At 42.9% G+C, this 15,003-nt stretch overlaps 2 protein-coding genes across 2 annotated transcripts in view; one reads left to right on the top strand and one right to left on the bottom strand.

Annotated features, from left to right (window-relative positions):
- The first annotated feature begins 1,049 nt into the window (after positions 1-1,049).
- foxc1b (forkhead box C1b) lies at positions 1,050-3,276 on the top strand. Its single transcript, XM_040046258.1, has one exon. It carries the CDS (start codon positions 1,381-1,383, stop codon positions 2,794-2,796), a length of 1,416 nt encoding a protein of 471 aa, XP_039902192.1. The 5' UTR covers positions 1,050-1,380; the 3' UTR covers positions 2,797-3,276.
- A 5,339-nt stretch (positions 3,277-8,615) lies between these two features.
- Positions 8,616-15,003, bottom strand: part of gmds (GDP-mannose 4,6-dehydratase) — a 185,248-nt gene continuing 178,860 nt past the window's right edge. The window contains exons 10-11 of the mRNA XM_040046261.1: positions 10,301-10,369; positions 8,616-9,098 (exon numbers count right to left, since the gene is read on the bottom strand). Coding sequence (XP_039902195.1) covers positions 9,036-9,098; positions 10,301-10,369 — 132 coding nt within the window. The 3' untranslated portion in view covers positions 8,616-9,035. The remainder of the gene's footprint in view (positions 9,099-10,300; positions 10,370-15,003) is intronic.

The raw sequence follows: 15,003 nt of genomic DNA, 5'->3' as shown, positions 1-15,003 counted from the left end.
CAAAAGCTTGATTTATAACAGAAAATATGACAGACTTCTCTGTGAAAATTATTATCTACAATACTGAACTTTAAAAACATGAGAGAAATATGAGTTTTGTCTGAAATAGAGCAGTATGGCGGGGAAGTTCGTCTTTCAGCAACAAAACAAACCACATAGTTTAGTTTTTTAAAATCTGATCTTCAATCAAGTTCTTAGTTTGTATGATAAGATTAATAATTTAGATTATTTGAAAAAATATCTAAATAAACAAATGTAAATTTCTAAAGCCTTTAAATTACTTTGAATTCGGCTAACACCTCTCACACTTTTTATTTTTACCCCCAGCCTCACAGAAATCACCGAGAACTTCCATTGCTCTGTTAACACTCCGTCTAGTGCGAGTGACATTTGGAGGTATTCATCTTTCAAAAACGTCTCAGCAGCCGCTCGCGCCCTGGGGAACTTCTCCACACCCAGCTGGGCCAAATGATCTTCATTTAGCCTTTAATTAGTTTGTGCACACCGCCCACCGGCGCTGTCGGGGAGGAGCGGGGAGGCATCCACGCTCTTTCATGTCCGCTTGTTTATTCAGAGGCTCAGGCTCATCTGATATCTCACAAAACTGACAGGTCTCAGATCACCGTGCATCGCTGAAGGGATTTAACTGCAGTTTTAATTGTGCACGTTCGCGTTTTTTTAAATTTTGGAAATTGATATCAGGCTCGTGTCTGCTATGAGAGAAATTCCTTAAGAATTTGTGGTAACCAAAAAAAAAAACCCAAGAAAAACAAAACAAAACCTTATTCCGATCAATTATACACAATAAATCCACTTTCTCCATTTTCACCGTGAAGTTATTTTACGAGTCTCAAAATGAAGAATTAATAGAAAATAATAAATAACTCACAATTTGGGCCATTAAATGAATCTTTTGGCACTTTGGGCACACCCTGAAAAGCATTTTAATAATTCCGTGATCTGAACTGAGAAGTCAGGGAAAGAAGTGCGGGGGAGGAGGAGAAGGAGGGGTGGAGGAAAGAGTGGGGGTAGTAACTTTTATCACCGTGCAGCGTTTCCACAGGTTCATTTCGCCGTCCCATTGGATAATGGAGCACACATTCGGATTCGGGGTGGAGCAGTCCGAGCAGCCAAAAGGGAGGAAAAAAATGTGAAGGGTAAAAAAAAAAAGTTCCTCGTTGCAACTCCTCCAGCCCTCTTAGTTTCCAAATGTTCACTGTAGTAGTGCGTGCTCTCTTCGGTTCACCCTGGCGAGCTGCGGCTTAGAAAAAGGAACTTCCACAGTGAACAGAGAGCTGCGAGAGAGATCGGAGCGCAAGCTGAAGTTGTGACAGTTTGTGGAGGGAGAGCGCTTTGGGGAGGTTTTACGCATTGCGCAGGATGCAGGCGCGCTATTCCGTCTCCAGTCCCAATTCTTTGGGAGTCGTGCCCTACATCAGCAGCGATCAGAGCTACTACCGGGCCGGCGGGGGATACACGGGAATGCCTGCGGCTATGAGCATGTACTCGCATGCAGCCCACGAGCAGTACCCGGCCAGCATGGCCCGGCCGTACGGACCGTACACTCCTCAGCACCAGCCGAAGGACATGGTGAAACCCCCTTACAGCTACATCGCCCTCATCACCATGGCGATTCAGAACTCGCCAGAGAAGAAGATCACCCTGAACGGGATTTATCAGTTTATCATGGAGAGGTTCCCCTTCTACCGGGACAACAAGCAGGGCTGGCAGAACAGCATACGGCACAACCTGTCCCTCAACGAGTGCTTTGTTAAAGTGCCCCGGGACGACAAGAAGCCCGGTAAGGGCAGCTACTGGACTTTGGACCCCGACTCCTACAACATGTTTGAGAACGGCAGCTTTCTACGGCGCCGGAAGAGGTTCAAAAAGAAGGACGTGCAGAGGGACAAGGACGAGCGGGACAGGCAAAGCAAAGATCCCTCTGTCCGCACGGCGGGCCGGGAGCCCGAGCCGCCCATGCAGGGCTCCCAGCCGGTGCGGATCCAGGATATAAAGACTGAGAATGGGAACTCCACGCCGCCTCAGGCCGCATCCCCGACCCTGGGCGCCGTGCCCAAAATCGAGAGTCCAGATAGCAGAAGCAGCCTGTCAACGGGCAGCCCGCACAGCGTCCCCTCCACCCGGTCACTCAGCATCGAAGGAACCGAGCACCATCACCACGGCCAGGCCCCTGCGCAGGGCTTCAGCGTGGATAACATCATGACTTCCATGCGGGGGTCTCCGCAGGCCGAGCTCTCCCCACCTCACATCGCCTCCTCTCGGACAGGTATCGCCCCTTCACTGCCGCTCAGCTACTCGCCGAACCAGACGTCCGCTTACAGCTCAACGACCTGCAACCAGAACGCCATTTCCACGAGCTCCAACGCCACTTATCACTGCAACATGCAAGCCATGAGTCTATACGCAGGGGATAGATCCTCCAGCGGCCACCTGGCCCCTTCCACCACAGTGGACGAGGCTCTGCCCGATTATTGCATCACCACGACCACCGCGTCCTCACTTGGGCACGGAAACCTGAGTCAGGCGGGCCAGGACGGTCACCACGCGCACCAGGGTCGGCTCGCATCTTGGTATGGGGACCTGAGTCACTTGAGCCCGGGTTACCCGGCGCAGCAGCAGAACTTCCACTCGGTGCGGGAGATGTTCGAGTCCCAGCGGATCGGGCTGAACGGCTCTCCAGTGAACGGGAATAATAGCTGTCAGATGGCCTTCCCGTCCGGACAGTCCATCTATCGCACCTCAGGAGCTTTTGTTTATGACTGCAGCAAGTTCTGAAAGCCAAGCGCATCTTTTAAATTAATAACTCTAATATATAATTTCTCTCTATATTTTTTTGTACTTTTGGTCTTTCATTCACACTCCGAATGGACAAGCGATTCAGAGAGATTTTTTGTCTTTTGTATTTTTTGTGCAGAGCTGTGTAACACCAAAACACGTAAGTTTCCTTCCCTCTCACTTCGAGAATAGTTTCTAAAGATGGCTCAAACCCGGCTGTTACGACTAGACTGTAAATTATAGCCTAATATAGTAATTTATTTTTTAGGAAAAGGGAGTGGTTGGACATTGAGGACCAAACACTTTTTTCCCCTCCACAGTTTTCTTATTGCTGCATTTTAATTGTCCCAGTTCTTGTATAGAAATAGAGGGACTGTGTAGCCTATACTGACTTATTCTATTCATTTTGTGTTATTTGTTTAAAAAATATTTTGAAGGCATTACATTTTGTTTTGTTTAATAAAGTGCCGTTTATTTGAATTTGAGTGATTTATTAGTAACGCTAGAGCCAAAGTAAGGGGACATTTCTTGAATTCAGAAATAGCTGCACGGTAGTTAAATATATTTCAATTCAAAAATGTATTATAAAGCGCTAAATTCACCTAAACGTTCTGATTTTTTAAAGAGAGAAAGAGAAAGAAATAAACAAAATAAAAGCCCGTTTATGCGTATTAAAGTATTTAAGTGAATACATAAATTTTCCAACTTGAGGGAAAAGCTTTTATAAGTCGGTTGACTTCAGACTGTGGCCCTGCACAGGCGAGCCGATGCCTACCTTTCAAAGTGAAAGCAGCCTAGCAGATGCCATTTTCTTTTTTTAATGCGAGGCTCCAGCCTCACCTGCGCGCTGTATATGTTCAGTCCTGGAGTGTAAACGCCGGCGGTAAATAAATGCACGTGTGGCAGCAGCTCACCAACGCGGTCTGAACTCACTGAAGGCCTTGTCAGCAAAACAAATCAGTCATTGCAAAGTGAGCAGGCTTCCGTCTGACTGCTGTTTGGGAATGATGATGGGAGCTTTTTGGATGCAGTTGTTTTTGGATTTGTCTTCAGAGTTAATTTTGCTGCTGGAGGAGACCCCCGCGTGGGGTGGGGGTGGTGGGGGGTCCTTGTTGATGCACCAGGATGACGGCCTGATGGGTACGATCTGTGACAGAGGGATGTACTGCAGCCAGCTTTGCTTTATTTTTAAATGTTTGTTTGTTTCCTGGAGGCTCGAGATTTACCGCAGCTCTGGCTGATTGAAATATTACTGCTGTGTCACGTGTTTATTCCAGTAATTCCCCGATGACTTGGGGACCCCCCCCCCCCTCCCTCCTTAAAGAAAAGCAACAAAAAAAAACAAGGTTGCTATTAAAACTTTACAGCGGCCTTTTTAAAATGTCATTCTTATGCGCGTAGGCAGTTTTACACGGAGACACGCATGCTCAGTGTTAATTAGATATGGTCCCTGAGGTTTCTTTTAAAAAAAAAACCTGACTTTAGAAGAAAAAAGAAATAATTTATATACATATATCTAAAGTTAGAAAAAAATAATCAGGAAAAATATCAGTTACATATAACTTCATGGCGGGAACCCCTTAATCATGCAAAACAATTATATTATTATTCATTATTATTATAATAATCTTATTAGCGAGTACATATACTCCACACAATAATAATAATAATAATAATAATAAATAAAAATAATTATTATTTTAATGGCGGCTTCTAACCTCTGCAATCATCGAGCTGCAGGGCTTTAAAGCTGAAAACAAAACAGAGTAGTGTGTGTGTGTGTGTGTGTGTGTGTGTGTGTGTGTGTGTGTGTGTGTGTGTGTGTGTGTGTGTGTGTTTTAAGTGGCTGGTAGTTGAAGCTTAAACGTGACTGTTAGTTTTCGGCCCGTGTGGATTGGTTTTTAATGAGTCAGTAAAAGTTAAAAAAAAAAAAAAGAAAGAAAGAAATCCAGCACGCAAACGCTCCCCAGGGCCAGCAGTCAGATGAGTCAAGCTCATTAAAGCTAACATAAACAATGTGCCGTTTCTCCTCTGCTACAAACCACGCAGGTGAGGTTAAGACTGCGGTTCAAATGCAATCTGCACTACATACAAATCAAATAAATAAATGTGGAAATAACCACCAGTTGCACGCAGAGCGCAGGCTAATACGAGAAACGCGTTATTCCCTCCAAACAAACGTCTTTGTGATTGATCAGCACTCAAGAGTCAAGAAGGAAAAGCCAGTCACGATGGCGAGTCGTTTTTCATTGCAAGTACAAGACAGGAGGAGGTGATGGAGGTCAGTGGAGAGGATGTCAACAATGCACTTTAGGGAAGGACGGTGAGCAGCCAGCGTTAAAGCCCGTCCCTGCTTTATCCAAAGCAGCTTCACATGCAGTGCACATCGCAGGCTGGCCGTGGCAGCTTCACGGCCTGCAGTGTATCAAACAATAACAAACAGTCAAACTAAAGGGAGTCCCGGAAGAGAAGGGGAGCTTCAGGCGCGCACTGAAGTGCTCACAGAAGCCCCGGTTAAGGAATTATTGTTTAATGCCGCATTCGGGATACTTTAATGTTCACATTAGTATGACTGTAGCCTCGAGGGATCACACGAGCGTAGGTGTAGTTTACGGCCCCGGCTGTCTGCAGATGTTCTACATGGGGAATTCATCCCAGTGTCTGATTAGCGTTGAAGGCCAGATCTTTGCACAAGTGCCGTAGTCACGAGTGGCAAAGCAACCCGATAGCCCACAGCATGCGCTCTAAAGGTTTGGCAGGTATCAGAGCGCTTATGGGGAAACATATGAAGCTCCTGGAAACATGTGGGCGCCCCACACATTTGAAGGGGGCTTTTTAAAAAAAATAATAAGGAGGCTCTGTTTTTTACTGACTGCTTAAAAAGCTTTCTGTTTCACACAGAAAAAACAAAATAGAATAAAATCTCTACAGAGCTTAACGCATTTTCGCGGGTGTTATGCATTTTGTTCTAGTTTGAATTTTTATTTCTGAAGGTTGAGCCTGAAATTAAACAGGAACAATTTCCACACTGACACTCGCTGCGCGTTTTGCGTCCAATCTACCAACCAGATTCTCCCATACAGACCTTTTGTATCCACAGCTTAATTTTTTTGTTATTGTTTTTATTTATTTTTTTAATACTTCAAATTTGCATGTTATATGCATACAAGTTCTGGCAACTGCGGCCATCTCGCAGTTACCGACTAAACTGTAAGCCCGTACCCCCCTCACACACTCCTCACCTCTCCTGTGAGAGGTACACACACACACACACACACACACACAGGAGTTCGCGGGAGCAGAGCTAAACCCCATCGCGCAGGAGCAGTGATTGAAATCGCGTCTGTATTTCCTGCACGAATCTGGTCTCCTGCGTTTTTTCCCGATGTATTATTTTTCTTAAAAGAAGAATAAAGAAGAAAAGCCCATCGTGTCCTAATGACTTTACATATCAAACCAATTAAAGGAGTGAGGATTCACCGTTTAGCCTAAAGTGGGCTGAAATCGAGGCTTCAGTGTAAAAGGTTTATTTTGCGTCTTGTTTTGTGCCTGCGTGGATTTTTGGTGAAGGCTCTAGTCACGTAGTTTGCCAGTTTCTCACTATGAATTTTCAGTTTTTAAAATTCCAGCATTTGTTTTATTTATTTATTTTTTTATGTGTATTTACACTGTTGTCATGCTTTTTAAATCGTAATATTTTAAGGTATCTGCACTGTAGACCAGCAGTAATAATAAAGAATGGGATATCTTTTATGTCCTTGATATCTCAGTAACACAAGCAGGTGACCTCCCCTGTCCCGGGATAGTGCTCAGATTCGTGTTAATTTAATTGAACTTGATCTTCAGTGAGGCCCCGTGTAGGGCTGGCGACCTGTCCGTACCTCTCATATGTCAGCTGGGATAGGCTAAAAAATGGATGGACGGATGATATTCAGGGGCGAGATCAGTATTTTCTCTTCCTAATAACAAATGATAGAGGACACCGGTCGGATCCTTTTCTCCGTCTTCCACTCTGTGGCCGTCTGTCCAAATGTGCTCAGTAAAGCTGGAGCTTTGAAAGAAAGGAGCAGCTTCTCCCTCCTGCAGCTTTCAGTTTAGGGATCACCTCCCCCTACAATATCTCTCGTGCGTTTGATTTGACAAAAAATTATTATATTCGCGTTTTTCAGGGATTCTGAAAATCGTGACTTTAGAGCCGTTTAATCTCCTTAAAATGTTTATTTAGCTGCACAAGTCTGCTCCCCTCCTCCTTCCGAGACTCCTTCTCGGTTCAAATCTCAGTCATCTTTTCTTTGTTTGTGCGCCAACAGCAGAGCCGATCACAAAACGTGCCTAAATGTTATTAAAGGGGAATACTCGGTGCACCTGTGTGAGGCCGCGGGCTCAGTGTGTTGTTTGCTCTCAGCGCGCTTTAGGGGGCCCAAACAACCTCAGAGCAACATCTGTTTCCAATCTGGAGTCCGCACAGACTCAGCGCTGTCCAGGACGATCACAGAGACTTTTAAATGTCCTGTAGGTGCCGTCCAGAAAAACACACAGGCGATCCCACCCTCCACAGACCGCTCACGGAGACCTTCAGGGTCCGCGCAAGTTGAATGTCAAAACCTGACAGCAGCAGTGTGCTCTGAGGAGGGACCGACATCTACCGAGTGCTGCATTTAAATCGGAGATACTTCATTTAGCATTCCACGTGGAAATAAGATGCCGCACTTAAAAAAAAAACAACCAAAAAAACCTCAAACAAAACAAAAAAACTTATTTCACAACTTTAATGATTTTCGGGAAATTGAGAAAAGGCGCCTTACATAAATATTTGTAATAATACTTTAATAAAATATCAGATACTACATCTGAGATAGGCCATTCTGGTGCACGTGCACTTTCATTTGAGATAAAGTAGATTTTGGCTGCACGCACATACTTTATATTTTGAAGATATAAATGCAGAGTTACTGTTCGACTGTTTTTAACAGAGCTAAATTTCCACAAATACTGCAAACACAATAAATTGCGTCTGCATTCCTATTTATTAATAGTGTGATACAGGAGGGCTGGAATGTAAGATAGTAAGGCCCATCATTAAACACAACAAATAATATAATGTAATCTATAGGGAGCGTCAGGTCTCCTGTACAGTCAATAACAGCAGAGGATGGATGACTAGGCTGTTAGACACATGACAGCACTACAGCACTTCCAGTCGCAGCATTTTAATCAAATATACTCTTTTTCTTAAACAAGTATGAATGACGTGCCGTCGTGAAAACGACGCTTTTGGATTCAATACCTCGAATTAGACAATAAAGACGAGCAAAGAGAAAGCAGTGTGGCTGTTAAGGAAGAAGAAGTCATCTAACTTCTGCAAAGTGGGAACAGTTACGAGTGTCCAACACACCCAGCAACCGTTACCGTCAGGGTCACAACAAGTCAGGGCCAACAGTTTAAATGCGGGCATTCATTTTAGGCCACAAGGGCCGCTCACGATCCAGATGTAGATATTTCCAGGTAGATGTTTGAGAGCAGGAGAAAAACGCATTTCACTCAGAATAAAGGAGCGCAGTGTTCTGGTACATTCTAAAGAAAAACTTGGAATTAGGAGCAAACAGAGAGGAAAGAAACGACACGAGAAGAGCCAGACCTCTGCACAAACTGGGGATCCCATGCGCGTGCACATGCACACTCCGCGCACGCAACCTGCGGTTCAAACCTGGATTTGCAGCTTTTATTTCCCACATTTCCTTAGATTTAAAAAAAGAAAAAAAAAATGAGGCCTTCTATACAATTTATTGTGTTTCATGAGAAAACAAACAGACACGATGTTAAAAGACTTTTTTTATTGTACCAAATGGATCCCCTGCTCATATTAATAAAAGATAAAAATATCCATTCATTTCTATTCATTCATTTAACTTTTTCCACGTCACACTTCAGGGGAAAAGATTTCAGCGTTGACAGTCCCAAAACAATGAAAAAAAAATTACAATAAAACCCCTCAGTAATAACAATAAAACATAATCAGTGTTAAAATGTAAAAGGCATTTAATCAATCTAAATATGAGAAACAGACAACAGATACAACAACAACCATTATTCACTCGAACACCCGCAACAAGACAATCAATTGATTTGGAAGAGTCATACAGGTAAAAAGGAAAGGTGGGTCTTCCACTATGGGTCTCAGTGGAAGAACCCAGGAGTGCTAAAACATGCCCGTCGTGTAAGGACTGACTGACTTGGCCTCAGGCATTTGGATTTTTCTTCATGAGATCGATGTCTGCGTCCACCATCTCCTTCACCAGATCCTGCAAGGGGACAGGATCAGATTTATATATTTGGAAAGGTTGATATCTCTAAAAGGTAAAGACACAAACATAAAATACATGAAGTAAGGCTCGTTTACACCCGCGGTTTAAACTCGGCCTACGTGAAGACCTCCCTTCCACACACAGTTATACTGCAGCTGGATAAACATAATAAATACATCGAGTTTATCATTATTAGGACCTGACAATGATCCATAACGTGCTTGTGTCGTTGGGTCATATTGTACTGATAAGAGCTCAGAGCTTCGGAGTGTCTGCAGCGACAGATAGGAGATAAGATTGTTTTTGTTTATCAGAAGATTCACAATTTATATTTTTATAGTTCAGCCAAACTTCCCGAGCAGGTAAAGTTGAGAAAATAAGAAACCTTGAACCGTAGTTTTCTTTTTTTTTTTCTTTCTCCAAAATAAATAATGTTTAACCGAAAAATACAGTTGTGTTTTCTCAACACTGGCTGCATTATTAATATATTATTTAGCCTTAGAAACTATTTAATCAAAGCGTCTAAGCACTTCAAAAAAATTAAATTTTCTAAAATATGTATAATATTTATTTGAAGTACATTTCATTATATTTCAATATATATATATTTTAGAAGTGCTTTTCTCAGTATATAATTACAAAAAAATATATTGAGAAATATTTGCTTAATTTATAGTAGTCTTTGCTTAATAATATTTTATTAAAAGGCTGATTTCTAAACAACATACAAAATGTTATAAAGCAAGTATTTCTTTTTATAGCACTATTCACAGAAAGGAATAAACAAAGAGCTTTGGTACCAAAGAGCTTTATAATAATCTGATGCAGCATAAAATGAAAAGTAGATAAAATATACAACTGTAATAAAATTCTAATCTAAAAGCTAAAAGACTCAAAACTCATGTGCTGGTTGGTTTTCTGTTGCTTCGTGTGGATTTGATGCAGTGAACCTTTGTGTATTTTCTTTAACAGTTCGCTGAAAGAAGGCTGCGTTTCTAGAAATCGTTACAGGCTTTCCAAACCATTCTTTCATTTGTCATTGAAATGTTTTGATTTGGTGTTTTTTTTTTCAGTCACCTTTGATTTCATCACGTCATGCCATTGTCTACACGCGTGGAAAACTACTCCCATTACATTTATTATATGTGTGCTAATGCTATCCAGCAGGACCAACCGGCTGTGCTCTCAAACCAACCTACCTCAAAAGTCACCTTTGGCTTCCAACCCAACTTCTGAGAGGCTTTGGTGCTGTCACCTTGTAGGTAGTCCTAGTAAAAAGACAGAGAGGAGCCAGAGAAAAGGAGAAAGAAGGGAAAGGAGAGAGGGGGAGAAAGAAAAACAAATGATCTGTCATGACTGATCTGACGCCTGTGAGGAGGAGACCCCTCAGCCCAGCTGATGTGTCACTCCGATATGAAGACGTGCTGGATCAAACTCAATATCCAAACTTGATGTCTTCAACAGGATGCAAGGGATGGAGGGTGATGATAACTTTCTCTCTCCCACATACATGCACACATTATCTCCTCTCTTGGGGGAAAAAAGGAGGTCACAGAGTCTCCCCGGCCATCAATCCCCCCCTCTCGGCTCCCCACCTCCGATCTGTCCAGACAGCCCCCGTTGGTGCCAGAGCATGATGAATTGTGGGACTCTGGTGGTGTAACCCCTAGCTCAGGACCCCCCCACTCCCCCTCTCCCCCTCAACCCCTCACTCATTCTCCCCCCCCGCTGGGTTTTGCACCGGGTTCAAGATCCAGTGAGACCCTGCTTCAGACCACCAAAGCGAGTCCAAATAAAAAAAAAGAAAGAGAGAGAAGCCTCTTCTTTGTGTGTCTTTTTTAAGCTTCAGTCCTTTCTCCGACTTCTATTCCCACTATTCTATTTCTTATATTTACAAAGATTCTCACTCATGGACAACTGTGTCGAACACACAGACGAAGAAAGGTTGATTCTGTGATTTTAATACTTTTATACAGGACGGCTCGTGTTAAACACAGTTATTGCTGCAGTGGTGGTTTCTCAAGAAGTGCTCAAAGTGCTGTGCTGGGTTTCCCCTGTGCTTCTCTCTTTTCTTTTCTCTCTGCACTACACGGGCCTCCTCATGCTCCAAGACCAAAAGTCTGAGGACAACCAAACAAAATAGCCTCTGAAACTCACTGTGGCAGCAGTCTGTACTATCAGTGGTGCAATCTGTCATTGCTTCAATGGGTTACATGCATGCATAGTGTGGCTGCTAAAGGGTGTTATTATTTGTTTTTAACTAACCTGGCAAATATGTTTTCAGGCTAATCGTGTTTCTGCTGATCTCTGCTGTTAGCTGCACATACATATGCACATACATATGCACATACATTGATAGGTAATAAACGGCATCCATGTGCACAGAGAGGTATACAGAAAATGATGCATGCGCATACTGGATGGAATTCAGCGGACAAGATCCTGCATGTGTGAACATCACATGTAGTGACGTAACCTGAAAGAGAGGAAGAGCTAAAGAGCTGGTCTCTGGAATTTGAAAGAGGATACGTATACAGTAAGTGTTAGTGTAAGGATAATGCAATCCATGAAGAAAAACAAGTTTGACTTAAAAAATACAACACGAGACAAATAACCAAAGGAACGGTAAATACTCGCTAAACTTTCAGCTCAAAAGGGTATTTCATGGTCGATACGCTCTTAGTGTTGCCAGCTTAAACAACCTTAAGTGTCACCGTGTCAACCAGAACTACCATTTTAAGACTTAACTGACTTTGCTGCTGCGTGCAGATGTCGCTCTTCTAGTTTCAGTCTTTCCACAAGATTTTGGAACGTGCAGGGGATTTGCTTTCATTCAGCCACATGAGCATCAGTGAGGTCCAACACTCAGGCTGAACGACGAGGCCTGACTCACAGCCGGTGTACCCGCTTCTCGCGCAAACGTTGGAAGCGGGGTGCAGTCGGTAAGTTCCTGCACATCCAAACCGTTTCTTTTACGGGCCTGGCTTTGTCGTTTAAACACAGTAGGCTCTTTTTCAAACTGTTGTTGCAAAGTTGAAATGAATATCGCTTTATAGCACACACTGTTAGCCGGAAGCGGGACGCCAAACCCCAGCTATGAACAGCAGCTCAGGGTAAAGTGCACCGAGCAGAGCAGTGTTACCATCTGACACTGAACCTCTTGAAAACGTCTTTTCTGGGTGATCTTATTACAGAGGAACGCACACGGCAGCGCTGGCATACTTGAGCCTTTTAGAGAGCGGGGACCCACATCTCAGAGAGGCTCCACAGCGCTTAATCACACTCTTCTGATTACACACAAAGGCAAGAACACTGAACACACACGGAGGGAACAAGCACAGGCCGATTCAGGTTTCTGACAGCGTTCAGTTTGATATTATTCGGCCCGAGTTGAAAACTTGGTTCAATTCTGGGTGAGCGGTCTTTTTATTTTTAACTCTGCATGGTCTATATACAGCCGAGCAGATGAAAGCTTCAGCCCATTTTCTCCTCCGTCTGTAACAGCAGGACAAACAGCTCTTTCTCATGTGAGCAGCTCTGTACATTACTCACAAACGATTTTGGCACTCAAAGCCATAACTGGAAACATTTTCAGACTAATTACCTGCAGCAATGAGACATAATTTATCATGAGGCTGAATGTAATTATTATAGGGCGACTTACTCCACAATTATATTAAATAATCCACTTGCTTCATAATTATATTGATTAGGGTTTGTAATGGAGAACATTTCATAGCTGGCATAAAAGAAACATCAACTGGTCTAGTCACGAACTGGTTTAGAGAAAAGCGGTAAGCTGACATTAACAAGTAGCAACTGCACCTCCTTTATAATTTCTATACATCAGGGAGAGTCACATGGTTTATACCTTTGTTAGTGATGGTTTGCTAAACAGCAGGATAGTTAAGTCTAATCTGATGTGAGTGTTTCGGAGACAGATGCTTGAAAAGGGAAAGTAAACAAATGCAGGAAGTTTGACCTGCAGGGAAAAAACTCCCACAGTTGCCTTTTGTTTAGATTCTGTCTGCATGCATACGTAGTTCAAATGAAGTGAAATAAATATGAAGCTGCAACACCTGCTGCCAATGGCAAGACCCTTACCTGAACTCAATGGACTGAACCTGGAGCGCAGACTGCATCTTTAAAGAGTCACCGTGTCTGCGTTCTGTTAAACGAGACGAGTGACAAATTCATCCATGCACCTGCAGTTTAGAGGCGAGCTCCCAAAGCCTGCGACTGCCTTACAGGTACAGCTTTGACCAGCAAATTTACCCCAAAGTCCAAAACAGACGGCGTTTTCTTAACATAATGTCACATCTGGAGATTTGTACTTTAACCTGAGCTTCTTCTTATCTGGTAAATCACAGCACTCTTACAAACACTGTAGAAACAGTAATGTAGCAACAACACAGGTTATATACGTCTTTGCAAACCAAGTTTTAGAACCACAAAATTAACTGTGAGGGAAACTGAGGAGGGTGATGGAAATGCAGAGCAGCGAGACTCCAAACTTCCAGCTGCAGCATTTTGCATAAGGAGCTTAATACAAGCTCCTTTACTGCCATTCGGTGTGACTGATAGATGGCCTGACAGTGCTGTTAATGGTCAGGAGAGGCAATTTTATAAGTGAACCTTGACCACACATGGCACACTTTTTACTTCTTTGACTTTGTTTTCCTTTCAAAGGGTAACACGCATGACGGACATCTCTCTCATACCCTATTTACAGTCCACGGTGGTGGTGCTTAATATGTATTACGCATCAAGAGATCACATCGTTTTGTGGTTTTATATGACTGGAAGCAAAGTAACCGTAAGGTTGTGAGTTTAAATAATTTATCTAAATACTAAAGAAGAAATTCTTGCAGAATATGTGCCAAAACAGACAACATAAATCCTTACTTACTGCTAATGGAAAGGACCTATTAAAACATGTTCCAAGTTTATGTGATGTCAAAAATGGTTGGATTCAAGTTGATGTGTTAACCAGCTACACATCTAAAAAGATGAATGTATCTTTAGAGCAAGTATTCGTACTCCGCCTGTATATTTTCTGTTGAATAGTAACTTTACTAAGACAGTGAAAGCTCTAAAGCACTGAGCAGATTGGGATTTAAATGAGGGGTGTGCGCTATCCACGATAATACTGGTGAAATTATTCTTTTTTTGGAGATATTAAAGTGTTATATTGTGATATCACTGCTACAGCAGTGACAGCCACAATGACCACAGCCTCCAATGAGGATTTAATAAAGTAAAACTACTCTAACAACCTCGGAGAACAATTCTTGCTAAAGGTGGACGCACTTTTTTGACCACTTGAGGCAAAAATCATCGAGTACAACCAGGCTACAAGGAAGGAGAGACTATTCAGTTTAGAGACTGCTCAGTATTTTGTTTTTTTACATAAATATCATTTTGTGAATTTTCTTGAGAGAGAATTTTTTCAGAGCCATTCCTTGTATTTAAATCAGCATTTTGTCACCACTACTGTTAGGCCTGAAATCTCCATCTGAGTTTGGCAGGAAAACATCTGCTGAAATCAGACTCTTGTCTGCTAAGTCTGCCTTCTTAGCACGTAACCACACGGTTCAGCATCCAGGAAGTTAATCCAGCGTCTGGTCTTTGTCAACCAGGATTTCTACAGGTGACAGACAACCTCACCATCAGAGCTCATACTGCAGAGTACCACTCAGTGAAATAAAAGCGGAGTCCAAACTGCTAACAAGAGCGTTCTGTGGCCAAGTGAATTCACCCAAACAGAGCATGTAGCGAATAATTCAACATGAACTACTAACAGATGGGGGCACAATACAATCTTCATATGGATCCGATTTGGAACCAAACCCAACAGCTTGGTACGTCCTGTTTAACTCAGCGTTCTGTCCGTGTCTGCAAA

Source organism: Simochromis diagramma, unplaced genomic scaffold (assembly GCF_900408965.1).
Source record: "Simochromis diagramma unplaced genomic scaffold, fSimDia1.1 OVJJ01000553.1, whole genome shotgun sequence".
NCBI lineage: Eukaryota > Metazoa > Chordata > Actinopteri > Cichliformes > Cichlidae > Simochromis > Simochromis diagramma.
This window is presented reverse-complemented; position numbering and strand designations above follow the sequence as displayed.